Source organism: Molothrus aeneus, chromosome 3 (genome assembly GCF_037042795.1).
Source record: "Molothrus aeneus isolate 106 chromosome 3, BPBGC_Maene_1.0, whole genome shotgun sequence".
Classification (NCBI taxonomy): Eukaryota; Metazoa; Chordata; class Aves; order Passeriformes; family Icteridae; genus Molothrus; species Molothrus aeneus.
In genome coordinates, this window is record NC_089648.1 from 108,278,736 (window position 1) to 108,304,083 (window position 25,348).

The following is a 25,348-nucleotide window of genomic DNA, read 5'->3' on the forward strand; positions in this document are numbered from 1 at the left end:
AACAACGACCAACATCCTCCATGTTCCAATCCCAGCATGCAACATCACATCTTCTCTTGAAGGCAGGATGCTCTTCTCTTGTATGATGGTACAACTCAAGATTCTTTCCTCTATTCTACACACATACACTACTTGTATTTATTCAGACTTTTTATTAGGGTATGTGTGCACAAGACATACAAATACATGTATAAAACATGTTCCTCCCCAAATAGGACACATGAGGAATCAAATTCTGGGAAATGCTTATCCCAGTTAAAGATCAAAGCATAGGATTTTTTAAAATATTTTGTTCACTTGTCAAGGCACAGCCATTTTCAAAAAGTTCTCTGGACTCAAAAATCTCATTTATTTTTATGAAAAATGTATATTTATATAAGGTATATAATAGAAAGAGATTTGCAAAACAAAATTTAGGCTTAGCAATAAATAGAAAAGGAACTGTTTTTAGAAAGATTTAAAGTATCTCTGGTTACTAGCCAGTACAGCCAATTAACTGGTAGACTTTAGGCTTGTACTTTGTCCAGTCTTCCTTGATTCTAAACCAAAACACAACAAAGACCCATTCACGAATTGGCTGTCTGGGTAATCCTCTGCTAGTGGCCAAGGGTGCCAATTCCCTGCATGGCAGATTTTTATCTGTGTGCTACCAGCCTGCCTGAGTTTGTATACACCTGTCTAATCTTTCACAAACAGCAACTTTTAACCTTGAGAGAATAACCTGAAACTGAAAAAAAAGCACAGTTCTTATGTGCTTAAAATCAATCAAGTGCTATTGTAGAAAAAAGCTTTTAAGGAAATATTTGTCTTCTGGGGGACAAACACAGCAGGCAGGACACAGGCACTCTGAAGGACTCCGTGGTAGAAAACAATGTGATACATAACATTAAGAAATTAAGAAAATTATTTAGAGAGAAAATTGATTTGGCCTCTGAGTGTGTATACTCTGATAGCAGCAGAGAAAACAGGTAAATTTTACTTTGCTATCCTGTAGAAGAAGCTGTACCTCTCCATTGAACAGGTGTGAAATTATAGGAACCATACTAGGAACACATTTTATTTTACACAAAAAGCAGCATCCACATCTCACACACTGACCTGCTTGCGGGCTTCTATATCAGCAGCATCTTCTACAAAGGTTTCATCTACTTCATGTTCTTCAAGTTCCTTTTCTGCATTTTCAGGCAGAACAATCTCAAAGTCGTTCTTTGGAGCAGGGAGGGCCATGAGCCCCAGGCGCAGGTGCTCCCGAGACTCCCTCTCCTGTGGGAAGAGCAGGGAGATGTGATGTGATGCTTCTGCATTTATACCCTGAGTGCAGTGCAATTCCCTGTGTACAGCACAATCAGACTCCACTCATCTGCATTAACAGACAGGAACAACACACTAATTATTCCATGGCCACCTTAGTCTGCTGCAAAGCCAGAAAGCACCAGATCTGGAAAACAGGGCAATCCACCAGGGATTTGAAGCCTCAGTTTCCCTTCTAGCAGTAAAAAGTCCTTTTACTATAAAAAGGCTAAGAGAGAACCAAAGTATAACTACATTAAATAAACCTTCTCCTTCAAGTTAAGAGGAATTCTGGAATTTTGAAGTTGAAGAGTTATTTTTGTGAGAACATGGCAAACACTTAGAGTGGATATCTTAGCTAGCCAAAAAGAAAACTGCCAATAGCTCAGGTGGGAGATATCCAAAGCTACAGTCGAGGCTGCAGAATCAGCCACATAAAAGGAGTTCTCAAGGTGCTACCTATTAGGTATATGCCCTTTTATACCATGTCTGATTGGCAGGGCCCATCTGGCTGAATCTCCAAGAATGGAAACATCTGTTGCCAAAGGTAATGAAAGAGTCTGGATGGGACTCAGATTTCTGAACATCTCAAACCCCAGTGCTCCTAACAGCAAAAATTAAACTCCTTTAGCTCAGTGTTGTCAACACAGCAGACTGATGAAAAGGTCCTGTAGGTAAATCAGGAAGTCAAGATGATAGGAATTTGAGGATTGTGTAGGATTGCAAGAAAAACGAATCTTTGCTAAAGATGCATTTCCTGCTCAGCTTCAAAGATAGAAATAGGATGGAAACTTAACTATGTCTTCTCCAAAAAACAGTTTTAGTGTGTTTACTGAGCACATTGAAAGCCATTCTAAGTGGCAAGACTTCTGTTCTTTTAAAGAAAGACTGTATTTTATTATGTGATAAGGACAGACCCCTAGACAGGTGGAAGCAATAACATTTTATTATAAAATAAAATTATTTTCAGCAGATGAGAACTAAAACCCTGAAAATTGATAGAGCACAGATTTCCATTTCTTAAGTACTACTCACCATTTGTTTTGCATAGGATGGGTCACTGTAATCTGCCATTCCCTCTTCTGGGTTGATGTTCAGTTTATCCCGCAGGGGAGTTCTCCCAGGAGTTGTGCCAAGGGCAGGTTTGGGAGTCAGTCCTCCTCGAGGAGTTAAGCCCTCTGACCCCTGAGAGGGTGTTCTAGTGAAGTGCAATTAGTCATTAGTTTTTTACTAAAGACCTCTACTTACAAAAGCCTGAATGTTGGAAAAAGTTACATAAACAGAGTCTATACATTCAATTTAGAGTTTTTTCTTGGGAGGCAGTGAAACTGTAAAGTGTAATTACAAGAATACTAAGAATAAATTGTTTAAGCCTGTCAAGGTGCAACCAAGGTCCTATCAAGCTGAAATCTAGGCACATCATCATTTCAAGAGAAGCTTCAGGAACTCCACCAACACAAAGTCCCACTGCTGCTTTTGAGAGAGGAGCTTGTCCAGTCACCAGGCATAAGTCTGGGATGCAGTAACCAGGGTTGAATTGCAAGCTCTAATTTCCTCACCACCTGGGCAAGTCATTTGCTCTGAAATCATCTGGCCCAACAGCTGTCCCATGCTGCAGTTGAATGGATCATCCGAAAATACCTCTTTGCTTTCACTGACTATTGAAGAAGTAATTACATTATAATAATTACTTCTAAGCATCCTTAGACAACATGGATTAAGTCTTAGATTTTGTTGGCCCCGGTTGCTTCTCCTCTAGACTAGGAAGGAATATTGTTCTCTATCCCAATGACCTACTACATGAATGAGGGGCTACCTCATGGATCGATTAATTTTTCCCTCTGCTGAAGGATTGGATTTTCCCACTGACAGAGCATTTCTGCAAGCAAGCCAAGTTGACCCACAGGTAACATATTTACATGTGCAAATCTGAACTTCAGAAATTAAAAAAACACCACAAAAAAAAACCCCATACAACAAAATTAGAGCATCTCTACTTTTTAAAATATAAAATAACACAAATCAACAGGCAGATCACTCCAGGTCAAATTCTACGTTCATTTTGCATCACACTGACACCAACAGATCTTCAAAAAAAGCACTCACTGCTGGAACTGCTCTTTTTAATTAAAAGATCGGGGCTTTTGCACACAGCTTCTGAACAAAATAAAGCTGCTTTGGAAAAGCAGCTATAAAGGTCCTTTTTATTTCATTCTCCACTTTTCCTACTAACATGATACAAGTAAAATTAGAACCTAAGTGGAAAAATCTGACACACAAAATGTACCAGTTGTAACATGTTTTAGCTGTATGTTATTTGACATTTGTGGGAAATATATTTGTTCACTGTAAGAGTTAAACCAGCAATTCTGTACTATTTAGATTGGCAATATAAGAAATATTTTATTTTGGATATATATGGCTTGTAAAATATTTACTCCAGCTTTTCAAAAATTCAGTGTGGGTTTGGCTGAGGGACCTCCCACATCTTTGATTCCAAGGTAATACTTTGGAAAGGCCAGGATCCACATACAGAATTGACACTCCAGCTTACTATTTATACTCTGCATTAGCCCAGAATAATTTATACTGCTCCAGACCACAGAAGGCCACATTTTGGATCAAAACTCCAGTGAGCTGTATGAACACAGATGAAGAGGACATGGCTGAGTTTTCTAAAGACACAGAGAAGAAGCAACTTGTACAACAAGGGCTTGAAAGGAAAGTGAGTTTCTTTTGAAAGTCTAATCATGATAGTATTTTACACATCAAAATCTGCTCTGTTCACCCATCTCCAAACAGACACATGCCCACCCAGGCACCCATCACAAAAGGAGTCTGTTTACCTGAAAGGTGTGGAAAGCACAGTATTTGGAGTCTGAACAACCTGTTTCTGTGGTGTTACCCCTGAAAAGTCACTTTCATGCAAGGGAGTATTAAGACCTCCTTTCAGGGGAGTATCCACATTTGTGAGAGCCATCAGATTCTGGGCCTCCTGTGTAACAGACAACACAAGCAGTGCTTCACCAAGACATTGACAGTAACATTTGACAGATTCAATTGCAGAACAGCTACTGCAGCAGAACAGCAGAAGAGTTATTTGAATATCAGTTTGTGGAAAATGTTTAAAATTTCTTAGCTTTAACACCCATACACTGGTATTTATACACCCTACTGTTCCACTGAGAGGCACTTAAACATCATTTCCAGTAAAATATGTTATAAACTGGAGTTGCAAAACTGAGTGTGTTACTTATTGTTTCAGCTTCCTTCAGTTTGCCAGACTCCATAAATCTCCAAGATCTGTTAGTGACTGAACACTCAAGTAATCCTAAGAATCCTGATTTTAAAATAGAAGAGCACTCTTGAACTCTGAAACCTGAATTCAATCAACTTTATCCAAACTGCACTTCAAAGACAATGTTCCAGAAGAGATGGTCACTATTTAGATTGTTGGTCCATGACTCAGCTGAGGCTTTTATGAACAGCCCCCTTCTTTATTTCATTTTTCCTTATTACAGTGAAGAATTAAGTCTTCCTAAAAATGAGCTAATTATACTACTGCAAATAGCAAATATATTCCCAGAAGACCACTAATCCACCTATGCAAATGCATAATGCTGTGGCATTTATAATAAACTCCATTTGAAGGTGGGCCTGACCATTCCTGCAAACATTGCACAGACTTAGGTTATGATCTGCAGAGCCAGGAACTTTCTTTTTTGTCCTATCATGGAACTGCTGAAATACAACTCATTGTCAACTCAGAGGGTTTTTGCTTTGGAGTGGGATTTTTGGGGTCTTGTTTTGTACTACACACTAGCTGCACTGACTTAATGCATCCATTTCCACATACTCAACATAACCAGTTTTTTGAAAAATCCAGGCAGAGTTTGCAAAGGCAGGTTTTGGTTCACCTAAGTTTTAAGCCAATAAAGTGCTATGAAAACATTCTTGCATTGTTGCAGTTAATTACTACTTGCTATTTGAAATAGAAGTGGGACAACATAAAATACACTGTTTTAAGGAGATGAACTCATACATTTTCAGCACTGAGAGACACACAAGAAAGGGAAAATTATGCAAGACTCCAGGAGAATGGTTAAAAGCTTCACACAATATATGACTAAAAGAAAAAGAATCAGAATGTTTTGAAGCACAGTGACACTTGATTAAATAGAAGCAGGTCTGCTTTATGCTGTTTAGTGAGTCCTGAAGATTGGGACTGCTTCAAATCCCAACATTGCACATAATCTAAGGAGTGTTTCTCTGGCACTTACACCTTCTACTCAGTTGAGTCCTGCTCCAAAACTTAAAACCCATCCTTTACACTTATACTCTACCTGCAGGATCCTGTCCTGGGCTGCTGGAGTTTTGGGAGTCCTCAGAGCTATGCTGTTGTTGGTTACATTATACTCAGAGAGAAGAGTGCTGGAAGCTGAGTTTGTGATTCCAGATTCCTCAGCAGTCTGCCGTGCAATCTCACTTGCTTGGCCAACTTTTACAACTTCTTCAAGTTCTGTATCAGATATCTTTGAAGGAGAAAATCCCAAGGCACAGTTAAGATACAACGTAACTATGAGATCCATTCGACAAAACAAACAGCACTGTTTGGTATTGGCCTTATAAGTTGTTTATCATCAGTAAACACCTCACCTGAGGAGCTGGAAGCACCAGTTTACTCCTTTTCTTGGTGAATTCTGACACTCCACTGGTCTGCAGAATAGCTGAGGGCAAGTCTGACTCTTTTTTCCGTTTCATGTGCTGCTTGTCCTTTTTGCGCTCTCTTCCCTCCCTCTCACTGTTATTATGGAAAACAGGATCATTTCAGAACACACAGAGCAGCTACAGAGCAAAGCAAACAAGCCAAGAGCAAAAAGGCTGTACCCTTTTCAAACACTGGATATGCTGAAATAAAACACTGCAGAAAGAGTGGAACACCTTGTAGGTGATTGGATGTGATCTGCAGATCTTGAAGCAGAACATACTACAGGGCAGTGTAATGCTTTTAAATCATGGAATTAGCCAACAGATTTAGCTTTAGGCTGAAAAACTACAATAAACAGGGTCACTGGATCAATAAAAAATGTCAGGTCAAGAATTTAGATAGTAAAAATAAGAGCCTCTTTTTCTCCAGCAGCTGCTAAGGTAAGGTGAATATTTTCTTTTGTGGAAAGTGGGAACCAATTTCTCTTCAGTCTTTAATAAAAATGGCATTTCCTTCAAACAGCAATGGAGGCAGTCAGTGAAATCATTACCTTCAGTCTGAAGCTCCTGCCTGACCCTCTGAACAAAGAGCCATGAAGAAAAATCAGTTAGTAACACCACATGAGTTAATAAACCAAATTGTACTTGGCACTGAACTCAGTAAAATGCAGTTTTGGCAGTAATGGGAAATGCAACTGCACAATTAAGTATGTACCCAAGAGTGGCCTTTAACTTGTCAACTACACTTTTGGGGATTTTTGGGGGGGATGGGGAGAAATTAAGCATTTAAAGATACCAACTTAAGAACAACTCCATCAGAAGCAATACTACAAATCTACTCCTATAAGCAATCATTATAAAGTTATTATTTAAAGGACACTAAATACACAAACAAATAAACTGCTAAAAAATACAATCTCAAAAAATAACATTTCAACTTAAAGAGCAAGAATATGTGTGAGAAACATTATTCTGATAAAAGGTGAACTAGAGGAAAGAAAAGAGGTGATCACAGACAATAGGTGAACTAGACCTTCTGCAAAGACAAACCACAAAAAGCTGAAAAGGCAGAGGCCACCTGCACTTTTATCTGTCCCATGGAAAATACATTTCCCACCCACATTATGTTTCCAGGACTTAACACACAGACATATGGGTTGCTTTTTTTTTAAATATGCTGTTCCCTGCTGTTCACTTCTTATTCCAACACACACTTACGATCTTAATTCTCCATCCAGGTCTTGCTGACGCAGTCTCCTGAAATCTGCATCCAGGGACTGATAATTTTCTTCTGATGTATCATAAAAACCAGGGGCAGGCTTCTTTTCAAATGGAATTTCTGCATTGTAATCCACACCTCTCTTCTTTTTTCTTTTCTTCTGGATCTCAATTCCAGCAGCGCGAAGTTCTCGTCTTTTCTGGAGAGCAGCAAGACGTCTAAAGAAACAGTAACACCACATGATTTCAAGTGTAGAGTAAAGAAAAGAAGTCCCAGGATATGAAACCAAATGCAAGTTTACCGAGCTTCTTCCAGCTGCTTCTCCCTGGCTTTCCTCTTGGCCTTCTTTCCCTGTGTATTTGCCAGACGTGCTCGAGCCTCAGACAGCATTTCAAGCTCATCTACAATAGCACAAATAAATACAGCAGTGAATCTGCACTTAAAAGATGAGAGTCAGGAAAAAGGTGACATTAAAATCAGAAAACCGTCTTTAAAAGCTCAATCAATCAATCAATCAATCAATCAATCAATCAATCACAGGCATTCTGTGTCATTGCTAATCTCCAAGTTATTCCAATGTATTTACTGAATCACTGGCCAGGTGAAAAGAAGATTTTTAGAAAAAAAGCTTCATGTTGAAAATCGTTATCAATAAGTATCAACACCAAATCAAAATATTTACATAAAGAGGCCAACTGACCAAAGTAAAACTTCATTTACATCTTTATCTGAGAGTATTTTCTTGAGAACTTGTTAATTGCATTTACTTCCAGAGCCGAGAGTGCTGTTTTTGTGAACCTGTGACTGATCGAAAACACCAACAGTCCATTCATGGAATTTTAACAATGTGCACTTTTGAGTTTATAACATTGCTTTGTGCAAGGGAAAAAAAAGGAAGTCAGGCAGTCCTGTGCTTCAGCATGGGTTCATCTGAGAGGTGTGAGCTGATGGAAAATGATGAAGATACAGAATGCAAATGAGCAGAGCAGTTGTCAAAGTAAAGAACAGCCAGTCATGGTAACAGATAAGGAGGCAAAAAATGCATCAAGAAAAGAAAAACTGGAAAAGTATAACTGACTGGCCAGATACAGAAATAAGACAAAATTCACAAGTAAATTAATGACCGGGTGGTGGTGGAAAAAAAAGAAACCAAGGTACAATGGCTGTGTAAACAGAAAAATCAAACAGATCAGATTTCTGTCAAAAATGGAAAACACACTCCTAACTCACCTTCATCCATGTCAATGGGATCTGGCCTGGCAGGTTTGGTTTCTGGATTTGGATCGATTTCTCCAGGTTTCAGTTTCCGAGGATCATCAGCAGTTTCTTCCTCATTGTCTCTCTGAGCAGCTTTGTCCCTAAAAACACATTGTAGGTGTTTGTTTTCCAGCTCTTTGTTTTCCCCCAGACTCATAATAACCACCCCTTAAATGTCTCCAAAGACTGATGATAAAGCAGTACCCTTGTGCTCTGTACTATACAGTAAATCTGTCATACAATTCACAAATGTGGTACAGTTCCATAATCTTAAACAAGACAAGAGAAAGAAACCAACACAGTATTACATTACAACAATAACATATTATATAAAATACAACACTAATACAACTAGTGAAGAAATTGCCTCAGGTAATCTTTAATAATAAAAACAAGAATTCCAGCAGTGTGACAAAATTAAAAAATCAAGTTTTATATGATGTTTTTTCTACTCAACCAATTACACCAGAATTAAGAATGCTCACACGGGAAAACATCACATTCTTTCTCTTCTCGTGGCCAAAAGAAACCCCTTGTAGGAGAGATGGTATCTGCACATTCAGCCATTTCAACATGTTTTATCTCTCTTCACTTTCTCACATACCCACTCCTGCTGATCAGCCAGTCAAAAAATGCCCAAACAGCCAAATAAAAGCATAAATCTAGGCAATCCCTTAGCCAGAATGACCAGGAACAAGAAGAGATACACCTATCTCTATCCAAGCTGCTCTCCAGGTTCCAGGAGCTTCTTTCAAGCTAGACACAAGTGACTGAAAACAATCTTTAAAGATTTGCTTACAAAAGGACTCAGTCAACTTGAAACCACCCTAATTTACCAAAAGAGAAAGGAATGACACACTGCTACAACTCCACAGATTTTTTGGGTATTCTTGGCTAGACTTTCCTCTAGGCAAGCAGAAACTCACAGCAGAAATTCATAGTGTTCCAAGCACTGTGCAGCAGTTCTCCCAATGATGGGGGCAATGGTTCTCCACTGGGTTGGCATCAGTTTGGCCAGGTGCAACAGCTTCTCCTCCTCCTCCCGAGACCACTCTGTCTTTTTGATGCTCGGGTCCAGCCATTCGTACCTGTAGTAAGGGAAAAAATTAAGGATGACAGATCCAAGTTATTCCTTGATTTGTCTTCAAGAGGGTTTTCATGACATATGTATTTGAGCTTCAAAATGTATTATTTATCCAGTACTTTTCATACAGATATTGCCTCTTCTTCCTTTTCCCATCTCTATTCTGGCAAAGTAAAGAGTCACAGAATTAATCCTGAAAATAAAAGTTGCAACTATCAAAGATAGAGAAATGGCAGAATTGTTTGGTCTGGAGCCTTCAACAATTATCTTACTAATCCCCAACTGTGCCAGTATTGTTATCTCTACGATAAGTATTCTATTAAATATGTGTAGTTCAGTACTTGAAAAAAGCAAGTCTGATTCTCAAATACATTTATGCTGCATCAGTATTTGCATCAGTATAAAGCTCCTATTTTTCAAAAAATACTAAATTTCACAGTGCAATTTCTTAATGTTTACTCTCAAGCCAAACTCCCATTACATGAAATTAGAAAATTATATATAAGAGAGATTAGTATCTTACAATTTTACTTCCTTGGCAATATCCACTGATTAAAATGTGTTTAAATAAAGGGAAAAACTAATGTTCATAATTTAAACTGATCCTGCATTTGCTAACACTGCAGTCACTGGCAAACAGAAAATCTGGCTATTTTTTTTTTCAACTACTTTCAAGCAACAAGAATTTGAAGTTTCCATGATAAAATCAAACAGTGTTAAAACTGTTGTTGGTCTGTGGGCATAAGTTAGTCTGTGGTAACATTTTTTCCTACATTTCCACTAATTATGAAGGTCATATTCCCAGGCACCTCTCACTCACCATCTGGCTTTGCACTGCTTTGCTGATTTCCTGTGCAATAATGAGGCAATTCGAGACCACTGGTTCTTGCCATATTTCATAACAGCTGCTTTCAGAATTTCATCCTTGAAAAAACCATAAATAAATACTCTTATGGACTGCAAAACAGAAAGTCTGAGCTCAAACAAAGGAGAACACGGTAAATTTCATGGGCTGTCCCAGAGGAAACAGCATAACACACCATAACACTGCTACTTCTGTTCCATTTTATTCTCAAGAAAAATGAGGATTTGTATTTCAAAGGTCAATGAAATCCATAAAGATTAAATGAAATAGACACATGATTATTGTTCCAAACTTCATACAGACAACAGAATTTCCCATATGATTATTTTCAATGCTCTCTAATGCATTAGTGTTTAAAGGCTCTGTACGTCTTCCCTCAAGGACAGCAACTGAGGTAAGGAAGTGTTTGTCTGGTAATGACATCACAACTGGAAAAAAGTAAAACTGGCAGATATTCCTGGCTCCTTGTTTTAAATAATACTATAAAATTATCTATTTTTCACATTTCAATACAACTGGAATAAAAATGTAATAGATTCAGCTTGGGAGGCAGGTTGTTCACCTACAATGAAGCGTGCACTGAGTTTGATCAAAAGCCAGAATTGCAATCAATTGTCTGTCAATCCATCCATCAATCCCTCCCTCCCTTTCTTGATAGATGGGTTCATTATTACTGGTTTATTCAGAAAAAGTGGTATTTTAAATGCATTAAAACTATTCTTACAGCCCTGCCAACCACAGATGTCCCTCTCCTGTACCCAGTGAGAGCTCAGTGAGTCTGACACTGTCTCCACTGACACTTCCCAGGGAACAATAGCTTTAACTGTGAGCTTATTGATCTGGCTTGAGCTGCTACAGGCAACAATTCATGTGATTACTGTTCTGAAATAAACAATAAATCCTCCCCTGTGTGTTTTTTTTTAACTTACTTGGTGCTCTATGGCACACAGGAGCTGTACCAGTGACATGAACAGGTTTTTTTGCCTGTAATGGGTCATTTTATGAATGACCTGGTATCACCTGATTCTTTCTGTCTTTAATGCTGTATGTGTAATCAAAATGTTAAAAACAAAAAGAAAATCCAACATCTCTTTTATCTCTGGTACACAAAGCCTGGTGAACTAGGGATCTACTTGCCCACTGGAACAGGCTCCTCAGGCCAGTGGCCACAGCCCTGAGCCTGCCAGAGTTCAAGCAGCATTTGGACAACGCTCTCAGGCACAGGTGGGGTTTTTGGGGTGTTCTGTGCAGGAGCTGGACTTGATGGACCTCGTGGGTCCCTTCCCACCCAGGATATTCTGTGATTCCATTTAATGCACTGCTCTTTCTCTTCAGCTGTCACCAAAATTTTTCAAGTATGGAAGATCCTAAGAATGGGGTGAAGACAATGTGAGTTTTCCTGTCCTCTGCTGACCCCAAATTTAGCTGCCTCCTGGCACACCACTGATACAGCACAAGTGCTTAAAAACACATACAGCACATTTTATCTTCTATTACTTTTTCCTCACTGTTTCCTGGAACCATGTACGTGCCTGGTGCTAACAGTATGCAGTGACAGAATTCTGTATTGCACAGTGCCAGGTACATCCTCTTGCTTTAAACATGCAGCTAATAAAACTGACATCCTTGATTTCTCATGTTATTTATTTCTTTTTCATGACCACCTGTGGTTCTAAAAGCTTGTGATAGAATTGGAGGGAGGTTATTCTTTTTTGGAACAGTAATTTCTGTGTACAGGATTCTTGAGGCTGCAGATGAAGAGGCCACACACATTGACAAGAAACACACTGAAGTTGCACCACGGGTTTAGATTAGTTATTAGGATTTTTTCTTTCCATGGAAAGGGTGCTAAAGCATTGGAACAGGCTGCTCAGGGTGGTACTGGAGTCACCATTCCTGGAAGTGATAAAAAACCAATGGATGTGGCACTTAAGGACAGGTTAAATGGTGAACATGGTGGTGCTGCTGGGTTGATGGCTGGACACTTGGTGATCCTTAGGTCTTTGCCAATCCTAAAAATTGTATGACTTTGCCTTTGTCATTTCCACATTTGGAAATATCTTTAAGGGCAAGAGATTCCTGCTGCCTCATTCCCCTAGGCATAAGAAACCTGCCTATGCAGTACAGGTCACACTCTAGCCTGTGAGAAGGACATCTCCAAGCACAGCACAGCCTATGCTTCCACTCCAGGGGCAGTGGGAACAATTCCTCTGGGGCAGAAGGACACAATACACACATGGCTGAGCTTCCCAACCTGCAGCCCAAGGGATAAAACACCAATGTGACCTTGTGACCTTTGCCTACTGGAAGGAGGAAGGTACAGGTTATTGGGGAATGCACCCAACACAGAGCCAAGGAATTAGAGAGTAATTTAGGTTGGAAAAGACCTCTCAGATCACTGAGTTTAATCTACATCTGATCACCACCATGTCAATGAGGCACTCAGTGCCACATCCAGGCTTTCCTTAAACACCTTCAGGGACAGCGACTCCATCACCTCCCTGGGCAGCCCATTCCAACACTTAATCATCCTTCCCTGCGAACAAATTCTTCCTAACGTCCGACCTAAACCTCTCCTGGTACATTCTGAGGCCATGTCCTCTTGTCCTGTCACTTGTTGCCTGGGTACAGAGCCCGACCCTCACCTGGCTCCACCCTCCTGTAAAGGAATTGTGGAGAGCCAGAGAATCCCCCCAGGCTGAGCCCCTCCATCTCCCTCAGCTGTTCCTCATCGGACCTGTGCTCCAGACCCTTCCCTGCCCTCGCTCCTGTAGTTCCCAACCCCTCCGATGTCCCGGCACAGCGGCTCCGGCAGCCCCGACCCTGCCCCGGGATACCCCAACCCCGGAGCCCCCGCGCAGGCGCACACGCCACCCGCCCCCTTCCCGCGCCTGCGCACCAGTGAGGGCTCCCCCACCCCCCCCACACCTGCCCGGCCCTGAGGGGGGACTAGGGCTCGAACCCCGCCGAGTCTTACCTCGGTGTTCCGCCATACGCCGCCTTTAATCATAATCCGCGGCATCTTGGCGGCGAAGGGAGGGGGGGACGAACCCCTGGAGCGAGAGAATGGAGAGGGGGCGGGAGCGCCACTGGTGTCAGCGGGGCCAGCCGAGACGGCGCACGGTCGCCCTCAGCTGCGGCGGATGCCGGGGACGAGGGAAGCGGGGCCGGCTGCTCTGCCAGAAAAGCGGGAAGCGGGTCCGGCGGCTTTTCCAAGGGAAGTGAGGCCGCTGCTCCTCCAGGGAAGCGGGTCCGGCCGCTTCGCGCATGCGCAGCCACCCCGCGTGTCCTGAGGCGGCGCTCCGCGCTAGCGCCCCCTGCCGGTCGGAGGAGCGCACGGCGGAGGGGCCCGGGCGGCGCCGAAAGGAGGAACTGTGGGCGTTCATTAAACTCTTCAAATTCCCCCAGGGGACGCAAAAGGGACGGCGGAAAGAAATCACATCTCCCCAGTGTTCCCAAGGTATTTTGTTAATTTCAGGAAAAAGCCCCATGCGTTTATGTGTGGAATAAATTCTTGGCTGTGAGGGTGGTGAGGCCCTGGCACAGGCTGCCCAGAGAAGCTGTGGCTGCCCCATCGCTGGTGGTGTCCAAGACCAGGCTGGATGGGGCTTGGAGCAGCCTGGGATGGTGGAAGGTGTCCCTGCCCATGGCACGGAGTGGAACGAGATAATCTTTAAGGTGCCAATGCAAAACTATTCTATGATTCTTCAAGAGAGCAACATTGATAGAGCATTTTCATATTAACACACACACACCAAAGGAGTGTATATAAGCTACATACTTGAATTTGGGAAATTTTCATAGGCAGGTACTCATGTCACTCTCAACAGGTGAAAGATTGAGTCTCAAGGAGTGGGGATCTCAGCTCAGGACGTCACTGTCCCTCAGCTGTGGTCCCCCAGGGATATCCAACCTGGGAGCTCTGTGGCTCAGAGGCTCCACTCAGAGGGAGGTGCTGGCCTCAGCTCGCTGCAGTCTGGAGAGCTCAGACGCAGGTCTAAAATACCCCTGCTTCGAGAGTCACAACAGACTTGGCTTTGCTCATAGCAATTTTCCACCGTGGCTGCAATTTAGGTTGATAAATTTCTCTGCAAGTTCAAAACCAAAAATGTTGTTCTTCCTGGGTGGTTATTTGGGTAAGAAAAATAAGTTCCCAAAGGCTCTTAAAACCCAGGGAGCTCCTTAGCCAGCCAAGTTCCTGGGAGCAGACAGTGTTTCAGATAAGCTCAACTTGTCAAGGCTAATGAGCATTTCTGAGACCACAGTGTGGCCCAAACAGGAGGATGCACCACCACACCATACAGGTCTCACTCACTACTGTTCATTTACAAGTCTAACTTGTATTCATTTAATTAGCAGATGCACAGCACGTGAAATGACAGCCTTTTGCTCAATTTGTCTTGTTACATTTCCTTGTTTTGTCCAAATTCAGGATATGTTCATGGAGAAAATTATGAAACCTTTTTGATTTAAATAGGACACTTCATAGCATGATTTAGGAAAGGCTTTGATTTTTGTTTAAACTGCAGGAATAAAAAAAAAATTACACTTCTAGCTACCAAAAAAAAAATTCCAACAGCAGCCCATGTCTTATTTGAAACTGAATATGCCTCAACCATTAAATTTCACTGACTTAGCAGACTGAGAATACCTTTGAAACCCCAAAAATCCAGTGCAGTGCATAAGGAACAGAAAGCAACATCAGGAGTCATTGAACTGCTTATTTTTATTAGAGGCAGTGGCTAGGAATAATTATTTTTATAAAATCAAGCTCTAACTGAAAGTACCTTCTTGTTCTTACTTAAAACTTGAAAAAACTCACATTTACAAACTCTTTCAGAAATTTACTGCAGTTAATTTATCCCCCTAAACCAGGCTGTTTTCATCATTGGTGTACACCATGCTTTTAAACAACAGTGCTCTATCAGATTTAGCCTTTCTAGTCTCACCTAATAGAGAGGTTTACAATTCCTTCAGTATTTTTGTTTTCTCTTTGTACCTGTTCTTTTCAAATCAATGATCAGAGTTGTAACATAACACAGGTAAAAACGTCTCCACGCTTAAGTAACCATTAATATTTCCCAGAAATGCTTTTCTTTCTTCATACAGGATAACATTCTTCTTTCTCACAACTGGATTAGGTGGCTCCAAGGTCTAAATCACCATGGTTCAGGCCTAGATATTGTCTGACTTTACTGAAGCTGCAAAGAACTGGATCACTTGAATGTCTTTGCTGATCTGGCCTTAAATACATTCATCTGTCCTTGAATTTCAACCCCATTATTGGAGAAGTGTCCTCCAAATCAAAGAATGGCTGCAGGGGTCTGGAAGACAAGCCCCTGCTCAGGAAGGGCCACCCAGAGCTGGTTTTCCAGGATTATATCCAGATGGCTTTTAAATATCTGAAAAGAGGGGAACTCCACTACCTCTCTGGGCAGCCCTTCCCAACCTGTCTCCTATGTTACTCTACAAGACATCCGTATTTCTACAGAAAGACACACATCCAGAAGCAGAAAAAAAAGCACTGAGTTCCACATTTACATTCTCTAAATTAAACCACAGGTTTGTTGTGCTGCTCCGTGGACTGAGCTGTAGCATTGGGACAGTTTGCACCAGGCCTTTGCTGTTGTCTTTCCTCACACAAGGGGATAACACACTGTTCTTAAAACCACTTACCACACTCAAAGAGTTCCTAGCACTGCATAACTCCAAAACAAACAAAGATTTGTCTAGATTTGAATATAAATTGGAAGCAGCATCCATCTGGGTTCACCATACCCTGCACCAACTGCTGCATAGTACAATGGTTCTTACACACGATATTTTAGACTAAGAGTAAAGTTCTTAAACTAATTTTAATTTCAGATACTGTGAAGGTCTTCAATGTAACTAAACAGCATTAACAATTATTAGCAACTGCTCATATTAACAGAAGTCATTTGAAAAGTGTTTCATCTATTTTAACAAACAACACAGTAACAACCAACCTGAGAAAAGGTAAGGCATTTTGTACTAGATTAACATTAGACATTCACATAAAATTGAAGATTTAAAGATTCCCAGTATCATAAAATAGATGTTTCTGGACATTACCATTTCTGTTGGACTACTCAAAAAAATATCAAAACTACAGACAAGGTAACAGCTTAATAAACATCTTATATATACAGACACATGTCAAACATTTCAGTATCACAATTACCCAGTGATGACATGCATATTTTGTTTCTGTAATTTGGTGAGATACTATTTTCTTCCCTCTTACAAGTATTGCAAAAGCACCTGGGAGTAAAGGAGGCAACTTTCAGCAGATGGGAGGTAGCATTTAGCCTCCTGATGCACTGATAATTTTATATGAAAAGTTATTACTAGAAAATATAACATGCCCTTCCTTCCCTCCTGTTTCACATTATTTCAGTTACAAAAGAGATTTTTTTTTTCTTACTAAATTTTTACAAGAAAGTAAGTGGTGCAGAATAACTGCTTAAACACAGATGAACACTGGCCAAAATAACTGACCTCTACTGAAGCAGTTACTCAGGGATGAAAAAGTGTCTCCAAGATCTTCAGCACAGCCTGTGCTAGAATTGATGTTCCCAGAAACACCTGCAGCAAACCAGTACCCCAAGTGTCACTCTCTTGACCAAAATGCTGCATGCATCCATTACCAACCATTGTTCTGGGCACAGCAAAGGAACATAAAGCCATGAAAAACTCAGGACATGCAAACCTGTCCAAAACCAAGCAGCAGCTTCCAATTCTCAACCTCACATTCCAACGTCGTGCCGCTGCTTATGCTTCTCCAGCAGTTTTTTGGTGGGCAGCACCACATTACACTTTGCACACCTGTACTTCTTTTTGTGTGTTTTAATGTGCTTTTGGAAAGCTTGTTTATCCACCGTGGAGTACCTGCACCTCCTGCAGTGCAGCTTGAGGTGAGTCAGCCAGTGGCGCTTGAGGTGGCTGGAGGTGCGGAAAGCCAGGGAGCACTGCCCGCACTGGAACGGCTTCTCCCCCGTGTGGATCCTCAGGTGCAGCTTCAGGTTCCCGTTGTGGGCTGTGCAATAGCCACATTCCTCACACCTGTATGTCTTGACAGGCAGCTCCTTGTGCTCGTAGAAGCAGCCAGGAGAGGAGGTTCCCTCCCCGGTGTGCGAAGCCAGGTGCTGCTTCAAGGACAGCCATTTGTTGGTCGAGTAGTCACAGCTCATGCACTTGAAATGCCCCACGTTCAAATGTGTGAGTCTGTGCCTCTTCAGGTGACTGGAAGTACGGAACTTCTTCTGACAAACGGGGCAGCTGTAGGGCTTCTCACCTGTGTGAGTTCTGATGTGCAGCTCCAGGTTGCTTAAAATGCCAGTAGCATAGCTGCACTCTGAACACTGATATAATAGTGGCTGACTTTGTGCTTGCACATCATTTGCTGTGCCCCTCTGAACACCTTGCTGAACTCCCCAAACTTCTGAAGCAAGCAAGGAGCTGTTTGAGCCTTTGCAGGAATCAAAATCCCTTTCTGGGTATGTGCCTCTCTGGACTTCATGATGCAATTCAAGTTTCTCTAAACACCTCTCTGCAAAGAGGCAACTTCCAAACTCCTCTCCATTTTTCACATGAAGAAGGCTGTGTTTCTGCAAATGGTTTGATGTTTTAAATGTCTCATTGCACTCTTTACACACGAATGGTCTTTCATCCGTATGTATCTTTAGGTGCAGCCTGAAGTTGTTAGGAACAGCAGTAGCATAACTGCAGTGCTGGCATCTGTATGTTTGGAATGTATTTAAATTAGAAGGATGTCTATCCTCCAAGTTTTCCACAAAGTTATGAAATGAAGCATTATCTTGCACTTGTGAATGAGAGGTCTCTGACTTGAAGAAAGGCTCCTCTTTGTAAGTGATGGTGTCCATTTGGTAAGAGGTCCGAGGAACTTCTGATCTGTTTCCAGCAACAGCCAAGCTGTTGCTTCCTTGGCTGTTTTCAAGGAATTTCTTTCCAGGGCATATTTTCTTATTGTCCCACACATCACCTTCTTGCTCAAACTCCACTTCTGAAGCCAGGATTCCCCTACCCAGACAATCATTTTCTCTACCAAAAAGAGAGCGAGAAACATGTCCCGGAGAATCACCATCAGCTTTGCCTTTTGTGCTTGCACTGTATTTATTGCTCTGACTCGTGTAACCATCAGCCTTTAACTGTTCATGAAATTTCTTGTGAAAGCCGAGATGTCCCTTGGTGTAGAACTCCAGATTACATTCATCACATGTGTAATTCTTTGGAGGATTTTCAGTTCTCTTTCTCCCACTCAGGCAGTTGGGTTGCTGTGCCTGGCATGTTTCTGTCTTTGCATGTGTCCTCCTGTGTCTCTCCAACCCTGAGGTGCTGGTGAATGCTACCTGGCAGAGCTCACAGCAATATGGCTTATCCCCTGTGTGGACGTGGCTGTGCCTCACCATGCTTGCAAAATACAATGAAAAAAAGGTGCAGAACCTGCACTGGTAGAGCTTATAGCCAGCATGCCAGTACATGTGATTTAACAGGTAGGACAAGCTGCTGCAGGAATAATCACACTGAGGGCACTGGTAAGGTGGTCTCTCCTTGTGTCCCTTCATGTGATGTATAAAACTCCTAGGACTGGATGAAACAAAGAAACAGATTCGGCAGGAAAAGCTAACTGGCACATCCAGAGGTGTAAAGTCCCTTTCAATCTTAATGAAAAATTTCTTATATTTACTTTCTTTTTTCTTGGTCTCAGATTTTCCTTCAGATCCTTTCTGCCTCCCTTTCCTCGCACTTATTCTTTTTTTTCTTGCCTTTTGCAATCTAGCAATCTTCTTATGAAATTTAAGGTGATTCTTAAGATTGAAAGAAAAGAAAAAAGTTTTTTTACAAAAGCAGCATTTATGTATTTTCTTATCTTTATGAGCTGAATAAATATGTTTCTTCAGGTGTGCACTGCATTTAAACACAGAACTACAAAACCTGCACTTGGAACTCGATCTTTCATTCTCCTTTGCAAAACAAGATGTTTTAGGAAGAGGTGTGATGGTCACACCATCATTCAGCCATGTTAAACCTTCTTGCTGGCTCTGGAACTCTTCTGGGCTTGCATGAGAAGAAACAACTTTTTGTTGCTGGTATCTTTTCTTAGGGAATGGTGTTAACATCTTGTAAATATGCTCTCCAGTAGTATTTGATTCAGCAGAAGTAGAAGCATTCATGTCAGGTTTCCCTACATCTTCTAGATGTTCCTTAAAAGTAGAACATTCATTAAGAAATGGATCAGGACAATTGTAGGTAAATTTCTGTTCTTCTTTCAAGCCATGTTCCAAAGGAGAACTCAGAGTTTCATCTTCAAATTTGCTTATTTCCCTGTAATCAATTTCATCATCTCCATTCTTTGAGGAATCAGAATCTACAAGGAGATATAAAAAGTTACATTTCATACAATCACAAATATTCATTATTAATTAATAGTAATAATTCCAAATTGCCTAATGATTTGCTTGCTCTTCATTACTTCGCTTCCTTAGTTCCTCTCTCCAATTTTTTCCCTAATGCCTCTCTTCAAGCTCCCCTCTGCCCCCAACATTGAAATGTTGCTCCTAGTTAGAAGCCACCTTCTCTCCTACTATTTTCACTCAAGACTCTGAATTTCACAAGACAACACCACATCCAGAACACCTTCATGGCAGAATTCCTATCCAAGTACTAACACCAAACTTTTCTAATGCTCCATTCTCACAAATACCAGGCTTTTTCTGCATTTTTATTTTGAGAACACTTCCCTGATGAAAGGACACCCTTGTTCTCATTGGAGAAGAATGACAAAATTTTGTAGTTTCACTGCCTTTCACAGGAGTCTGTGAATGAATTGAGCATACTCCAGGCAATATTCTCCTTCTGTTGCATTTATGAATCTAATTCAAAATACTTACTCTAAAAGAAATTGATTTCATAGCTTTTCTATACATTTATTTATTTCAAAAACTTGAGGTTTCCCGTATTTCTTAAACTCTTGCAATAATCTCATTAATATATTACCTTCCATTTTAACAATTATCTCAAATTCCTTGTGGAGTTCTGCTTGTGTCTGTGGACTGCCATCAAAAAGAACACTTGCAATACTGACAGGTTCTTCTTCATGTTTGAGTGCCACTTCCAATGTCTCCAAAGTGTCAGCTCTGTCACTGTCAGCAGAGGAGAGGAGAGGAGGAATCCCCCGAAAGCCATCATCAGCACAATCTTCTCCATCACTGCATTTCACTATCTCTGGAAGCTCTGTTTTACAAGATGATGTAGGTAACATGAAATTTGGACCATATCTATCCGTGTCTGCATCATGGACATCACTTAAAGATAATTTCGATGTGTTACACACACTGTCAGCAAGCCATTTCTCTTCGGAGTACTTAATACAATTTTCTTCATTTGAAACAGTCTTGTTTGCATCCCAATTGCCTACACTGCTGCTGTCATTTGAAGGCTCCACTTCATTTCTTAGGCAAATATTGTTTAATTTAAACTCCTGCTCCACTTCGGGAATGGACGTTTCCTGGTCACTATCATCATCCTGGAGAAAATCCTCATCGCTCAGCACCAAGACAGTGATTGGCAGCACAATCTCAAACACCTCGGGCTCTGCGAGGAGAAGCAGACACAAATATCGCAATTCCCCCCAAAAAAACACAAAACCCCCGAAACACCTGACGGCACCGCGTCCACCATCATCCCCACGCATGCCCAGTGCGCATGCGCACAGCCCGGCGGGCCCGCCAATTCCCCCCGCTCCCGCCGTCCCCACTGTCCGCGGTCCCTCGGGCACCGCCGCTCCCGCGGGAGCCGCGCTGGGTCCCTGCCCAGACCAGCAGCACCTACCGCTGTCGGCGGCCGGCGGCGGGATCCGCTCCGCGCCCGCCTGCGCCACTCCCAGCTCCGTCGGCATCTCCGGGCCGCTGCGCCGCGGGACTCGAACCAGCGGCCGGGCGCGCCTGCGCAGGGGGCGGGGGCGGCGCCGCCGGCGCCTCCCGGCTTTGGGGGAAGGAGGGGGCGCGGCCTCAGGAATGTGTGGGCTGGGACTCGAGACTTTGAAATACGCCTTAAAATTCAGTTTTCAACGTGCTCATAAGTGGTTTTAAAACTTCATTTAATCACCCACCTGGGCTAGGGAGCTCCCAGCCCTAGGCAGAATTATTCGAATGCTCTGCGAAACCTATTCCCGGTTTAAGCAATTTTGATCGGTTGTTACTTCTTTTCCTGTAAAATTAGATCTCAGCTAGTACCAATCATACTCTTAAGATCGGAATTGGAATTGTACCAACAATAAGGGACTCCCTTGCTGGGTACAGAAAGAATCACAAAATAATTGCAGGCAGGAGTCACAAAATTCATGCACATATAAAAGGGCACCTTTGGTTTCATCCTGTTCTCCTTGGCTGTTCGGGCTGAAAGTGGAAAATACGTGAACTTGTGTGCAGACATATTTACATTATAGAGATGTAGGTCTTTATATACATCTATAAATTTATATACATGCAGGGTGTCCCTGCCCATGACAGGGTGGTTGGAATGGTCTATGAGATCGTGTCCAACAAAAACCATTCTGTAATTTTGTGGCTTGGGGCTGGAAGGGAGATCTGGAGATCATCCAGTCCAAACCCCCTGGCAAGGCAGGGTCACCTGGAGCAGCTGACACAGGAATGTGTCCAGGTGGGTTTGGAATGTCTCCAGAGAAGGACAATGCACAAAATCCCTGGGCAGCCCTCTCCAGTGCTCTGTCACCCTCAACGTAAATAAGTTCTTCCTTGTGTCTAGGTGGAACTTGTGTTCAATTTTACAGCCACTTCTCCTTGTCCTATTGCTGGGCACCACTGTAAAGGGCCTGGCACTATCCTCCTGGCACCTGCTTTGGAGATACTTACACAAATTGTTGAGATCCCCTCTCAATCTTCTCTTCACCAGACTAACCAGGCCCAGTTCCTGCAGTCTCTCCTCATGAGAGATGCTCCAGAGGCTTCATCATCTCTGTGGCCTCTCCAGTAGTTCCTTGTCCTGCCATCCCAGGGATCCTCCCAGCACCCTGTTCCTGAGATTATTTTATCCCCACCCCCAGCTGTGATCCCACATTCTGCACTGCTAGAGGATTCCCAGTTTCCATTTTCCAGGCTCAGTACTCAGTAGTGGTGTCTCCAGACGAGGGTGGAATGTTTAGCCGCTCCCAAAGAGAGGAATTTTCCCTATTCCCTGTCTTCTTCCCCCAGTAAAAATCATGGAACCAATTATCTGCCTTAATTTCAGAGCCTTGCACTTCTTGTATACGGAGCTGCACCATTTGTAGGAACATTTGTTCAGTTTGTGAAATTTAGGTGGCATCTTTTTATTTTCAAGTAGAACTGATGAAGGCTCAAGGGAAGAGCATTTCCAAAATCCTCCTAACTGGGAGTATTGAATTAGGAACAGGTGAGAGGAATATTGGATTCTGTGTTTCAGCTCTGAGGGAGTTTGGGAATCTCTACAGAGTGAGAAGACTTGTTGGTGCTCCAAGGTGAGTGAAACAGATACTGGGGTGAGCAGCATGTCTTGTGTAGATTTTGCTGCCTGAACAAGCAACATGTAAAAAAACCAAAATAAAAAAGTCTCCTTCTGGCAGAACTTTCTGAGTCTCCCCCACAAGATGGCTCTGCAGCCACGGCTCTGCAAGGAAAGAACCTGGAAATACTGGCAATTTCTCTTTTTTTTCTCTCTCTAACATTAAAATAATCTCCTTTGAAAGATATCTGCCTCACTAGAAAACCTGCAAAATTCTGTGAAAACTTTACAAATATGTCAATCCAAGCCTTTTTCTTCAAAAGTGGCTCTTTCTACTCTTTTTCTTAAAGCAACAGACTATTTGTTTTGCAAATTCAGCTTGCAATGGAGTGATCTGAACCTACTGGCAACTGTGCTTATGCCCACATTCCTGCATGAAAAAAGTTGTGGAAAGTATCTTGTAAGGAATAGGAGGGGGGGGGGAAATGGCTTTAAGATGAAAGAGGGTGGATTTAGAATGGGTATTAGGAAAAAAACCCCTCTTCCCTCTAATGGTGGTGAGGCCCTGGCAGAGGTTTCCCAGAGAAGCTGTGGCTGCCCCATCCCTGGAAGTGTTTCAGACCAGGCTGGACGGGACTTGGAGCAACCTGGTCTAGTGGAAAGTGTCCCTGGCCATGGCAGGGGCTTGGAATGAGATGATACTTAAGGTTTCTTCCAACCCAAACCATTCTGTGATTATGTGGAATATTAGATACTATGAGAAATTGAAGGAATCCCAATAAATTGTGATTATTTGAAGTGTGGATTTTTGACATTTTAATGGCCAGAATGGAGGCACAGAGTTACCTCAACTAACATAAGATATTGACCTAAAAAGTGTAACTTGAGAGTGTAGTCACTGCAAGTGGGTTTTATCCTCTTGCATTTAATCCTGTAGGTTGGAAGGGCCTGTGCCAGTAATTTTGTAAGGTCTTACATCAGTGTCCTTCACTTTACAAGCCTGGGCACATAACAAAAAGTCAAGCTGGAAATATTGAACAAAAAGCCTGAAAGTTGAGGGATAAAAGATAATGTCACTTTTAGACCAGAGAGAGTCAGAGAATTGTTCCTGGGAAACTTAAGTTGTGTAGGTGCATAATGTAAGTGCATTTGGTCTGGCAATAAGAGAAGTGGTAGCTGAATACAAATCCAGCTGGAAAAGCATAGAAAAGGGTCTGGATATGTTGCAAATGAAGTTATTGATCAATGTCAGCTAATATAAAGAGGGAAATATCTCCAGAAGGATTGCTCAGCCCAGCTTCAGCTGGGAGCTTTTTAACAGCCCAGATGCTGCAGTAACAAATCAAGGCTTAGTAACTAAATGGATTCTTTTACTGTAAAACCTGCTGGTTTGTTTTTCTCTTTCTCACACTGCCATTGACTCTTTTTTTTCTTTTGTCCCTTTTTGAAAACAGCTCCACTGAAGTCTGCTCCAGAGGGAAGAGAAGAAAACACATCAGTGAGGACAAAGAGCTGAGCAGCACTTAGGCACAGAGCCTTCTCACACCAAATGCCCACAGAGAGAGGCAGCTGAGGATTGAGAGTCACACAAAATCCCAGCACGCTCTTCTTTCCAATTCCTTCTGCCCCAAGCAGATCTCCTTATCACTAAGTTTACCTTGAACTTGTGGAAACTGCAAGACTAGGAACAAAATTCAGTCTTATGGTTAGGGCACAGGAGCCAGGAAGTTTGATTTCCATTCCTGTTTTTTCTTCAGATTTGTGAAAATCCCTATTGTTTGCAGAGTGTTTCAAGCTCTTCACTTTGCTATAAGAGAACAGAGCAGAGCTCTTATATGTTTTCAGCTCTCAGTGTTGGAAGCAGGGTTTGGTTTATTGCCATACGCAGCATTTCCCTTAATCTGGAGACAAATATATCTAAGGTAAAACTCAGGAAAACCTGGGAATACAGAGCCTTTTCTCTGGCAAATTGAGCAGGGTCCATTCTACTGATTTTGCTCTTTTTCTCTTCATAGAATGGTGGAATTGTTTAAGATGGAAGCACCTTTTAAATGACTACAACTCCACTGCCATGGACAGGGACACTTTCCACTAGACCAGGTTCGAAGTCCCTTCCATCCTGACCTTGAACACTTCCAGGGATGGGGAAGTTCTCTTGTGCCTTTCTGATGTGAAAGACAGAGAACTTCTGAATCAAAAAGTACTGTTTTTTATGAGGCCACATTGGTCTAAACAAAGTTAGCCCAAAACTGAGTTATGGAGTTTGTTGCCATTTAAGAGAGAAACAAATGTGGCAAAGGAAATTTTGGCTTGAAAGTTCCAGCATAGCAAAATCTTAACAGAGGGTGTTAGTGCCTCTGCCTTCTATAAAAATTTGAAAACTGAACATTAAAATACTGACAGT

At 42.0% G+C, this 25,348-nt stretch overlaps 2 protein-coding genes across 2 annotated transcripts in view; both read right to left on the minus strand.

Annotated features, from left to right (window-relative positions):
- Nucleotides 1–13,667, minus strand: part of CDC5L (cell division cycle 5 like) — a 31,838-nt gene extending 18,171 nt beyond the window's left edge. Inside the window, exons 1-11 of the mRNA XM_066547593.1 lie at nucleotides 13,400–13,667; nucleotides 10,378–10,481; nucleotides 9,400–9,561; nucleotides 8,447–8,574; nucleotides 7,518–7,617; nucleotides 7,216–7,434; nucleotides 5,947–6,091; nucleotides 5,634–5,822; nucleotides 4,137–4,285; nucleotides 2,326–2,488; nucleotides 1,099–1,263 (exon numbers count right to left, since the gene is read on the minus strand). Of these exons, the coding sequence (XP_066403690.1) occupies nucleotides 1,099–1,263; nucleotides 2,326–2,488; nucleotides 4,137–4,285; nucleotides 5,634–5,822; nucleotides 5,947–6,091; nucleotides 7,216–7,434; nucleotides 7,518–7,617; nucleotides 8,447–8,574; nucleotides 9,400–9,561; nucleotides 10,378–10,481; nucleotides 13,400–13,444 (1,569 nt within the window). The 5' untranslated portion in view covers nucleotides 13,445–13,667. The remainder of the gene's footprint in view (nucleotides 1–1,098; nucleotides 1,264–2,325; nucleotides 2,489–4,136; nucleotides 4,286–5,633; nucleotides 5,823–5,946; nucleotides 6,092–7,215; nucleotides 7,435–7,517; nucleotides 7,618–8,446; nucleotides 8,575–9,399; nucleotides 9,562–10,377; nucleotides 10,482–13,399) is intronic.
- A 1,462-nt stretch (nucleotides 13,668–15,129) lies between these two features.
- On the minus strand, nucleotides 15,130–21,375 carry LOC136555066 (zinc finger protein 607-like). Its single transcript, XM_066547594.1, has 3 exons — nucleotides 21,295–21,375; nucleotides 20,461–21,057; nucleotides 15,130–19,831 (listed from the first exon to the last, which is right to left on the minus strand). Exons 1-3 carry the CDS (start codon nucleotides 21,359–21,361, stop codon nucleotides 17,190–17,192), a joined length of 3,306 nt encoding a protein of 1,101 aa, XP_066403691.1. The 5' UTR covers nucleotides 21,362–21,375; the 3' UTR covers nucleotides 15,130–17,189.
- Nucleotides 21,376–25,348: the final 3,973 nt, after the last annotated feature.

What these genes read in the sequence shown, in the direction of transcription:
- LOC136555066 (XM_066547594.1), bottom strand. Translation starts at nt 21,361, where the DNA reads ATGCCGACGGAGCTGGGAGTGGCGCAGGCGGGCGCGGAGCGGATCCCG. An exon ending in GCCGCCGGCCGCCGACAGCG is followed by an intron (nt 21,058 to 21,294) that starts GTAGGTGCTGCT and finishes TTCTCCTCGCAG; the next exon opens with AGCCCGAGGTGTTTGAGATT. An exon ending in GATAATTGTTAAAATGGAAG is followed by an intron (nt 19,832 to 20,460) that starts GTAATATATTAA and finishes ATCTCCTTGTAG; the next exon opens with ATTCTGATTCCTCAAAGAAT.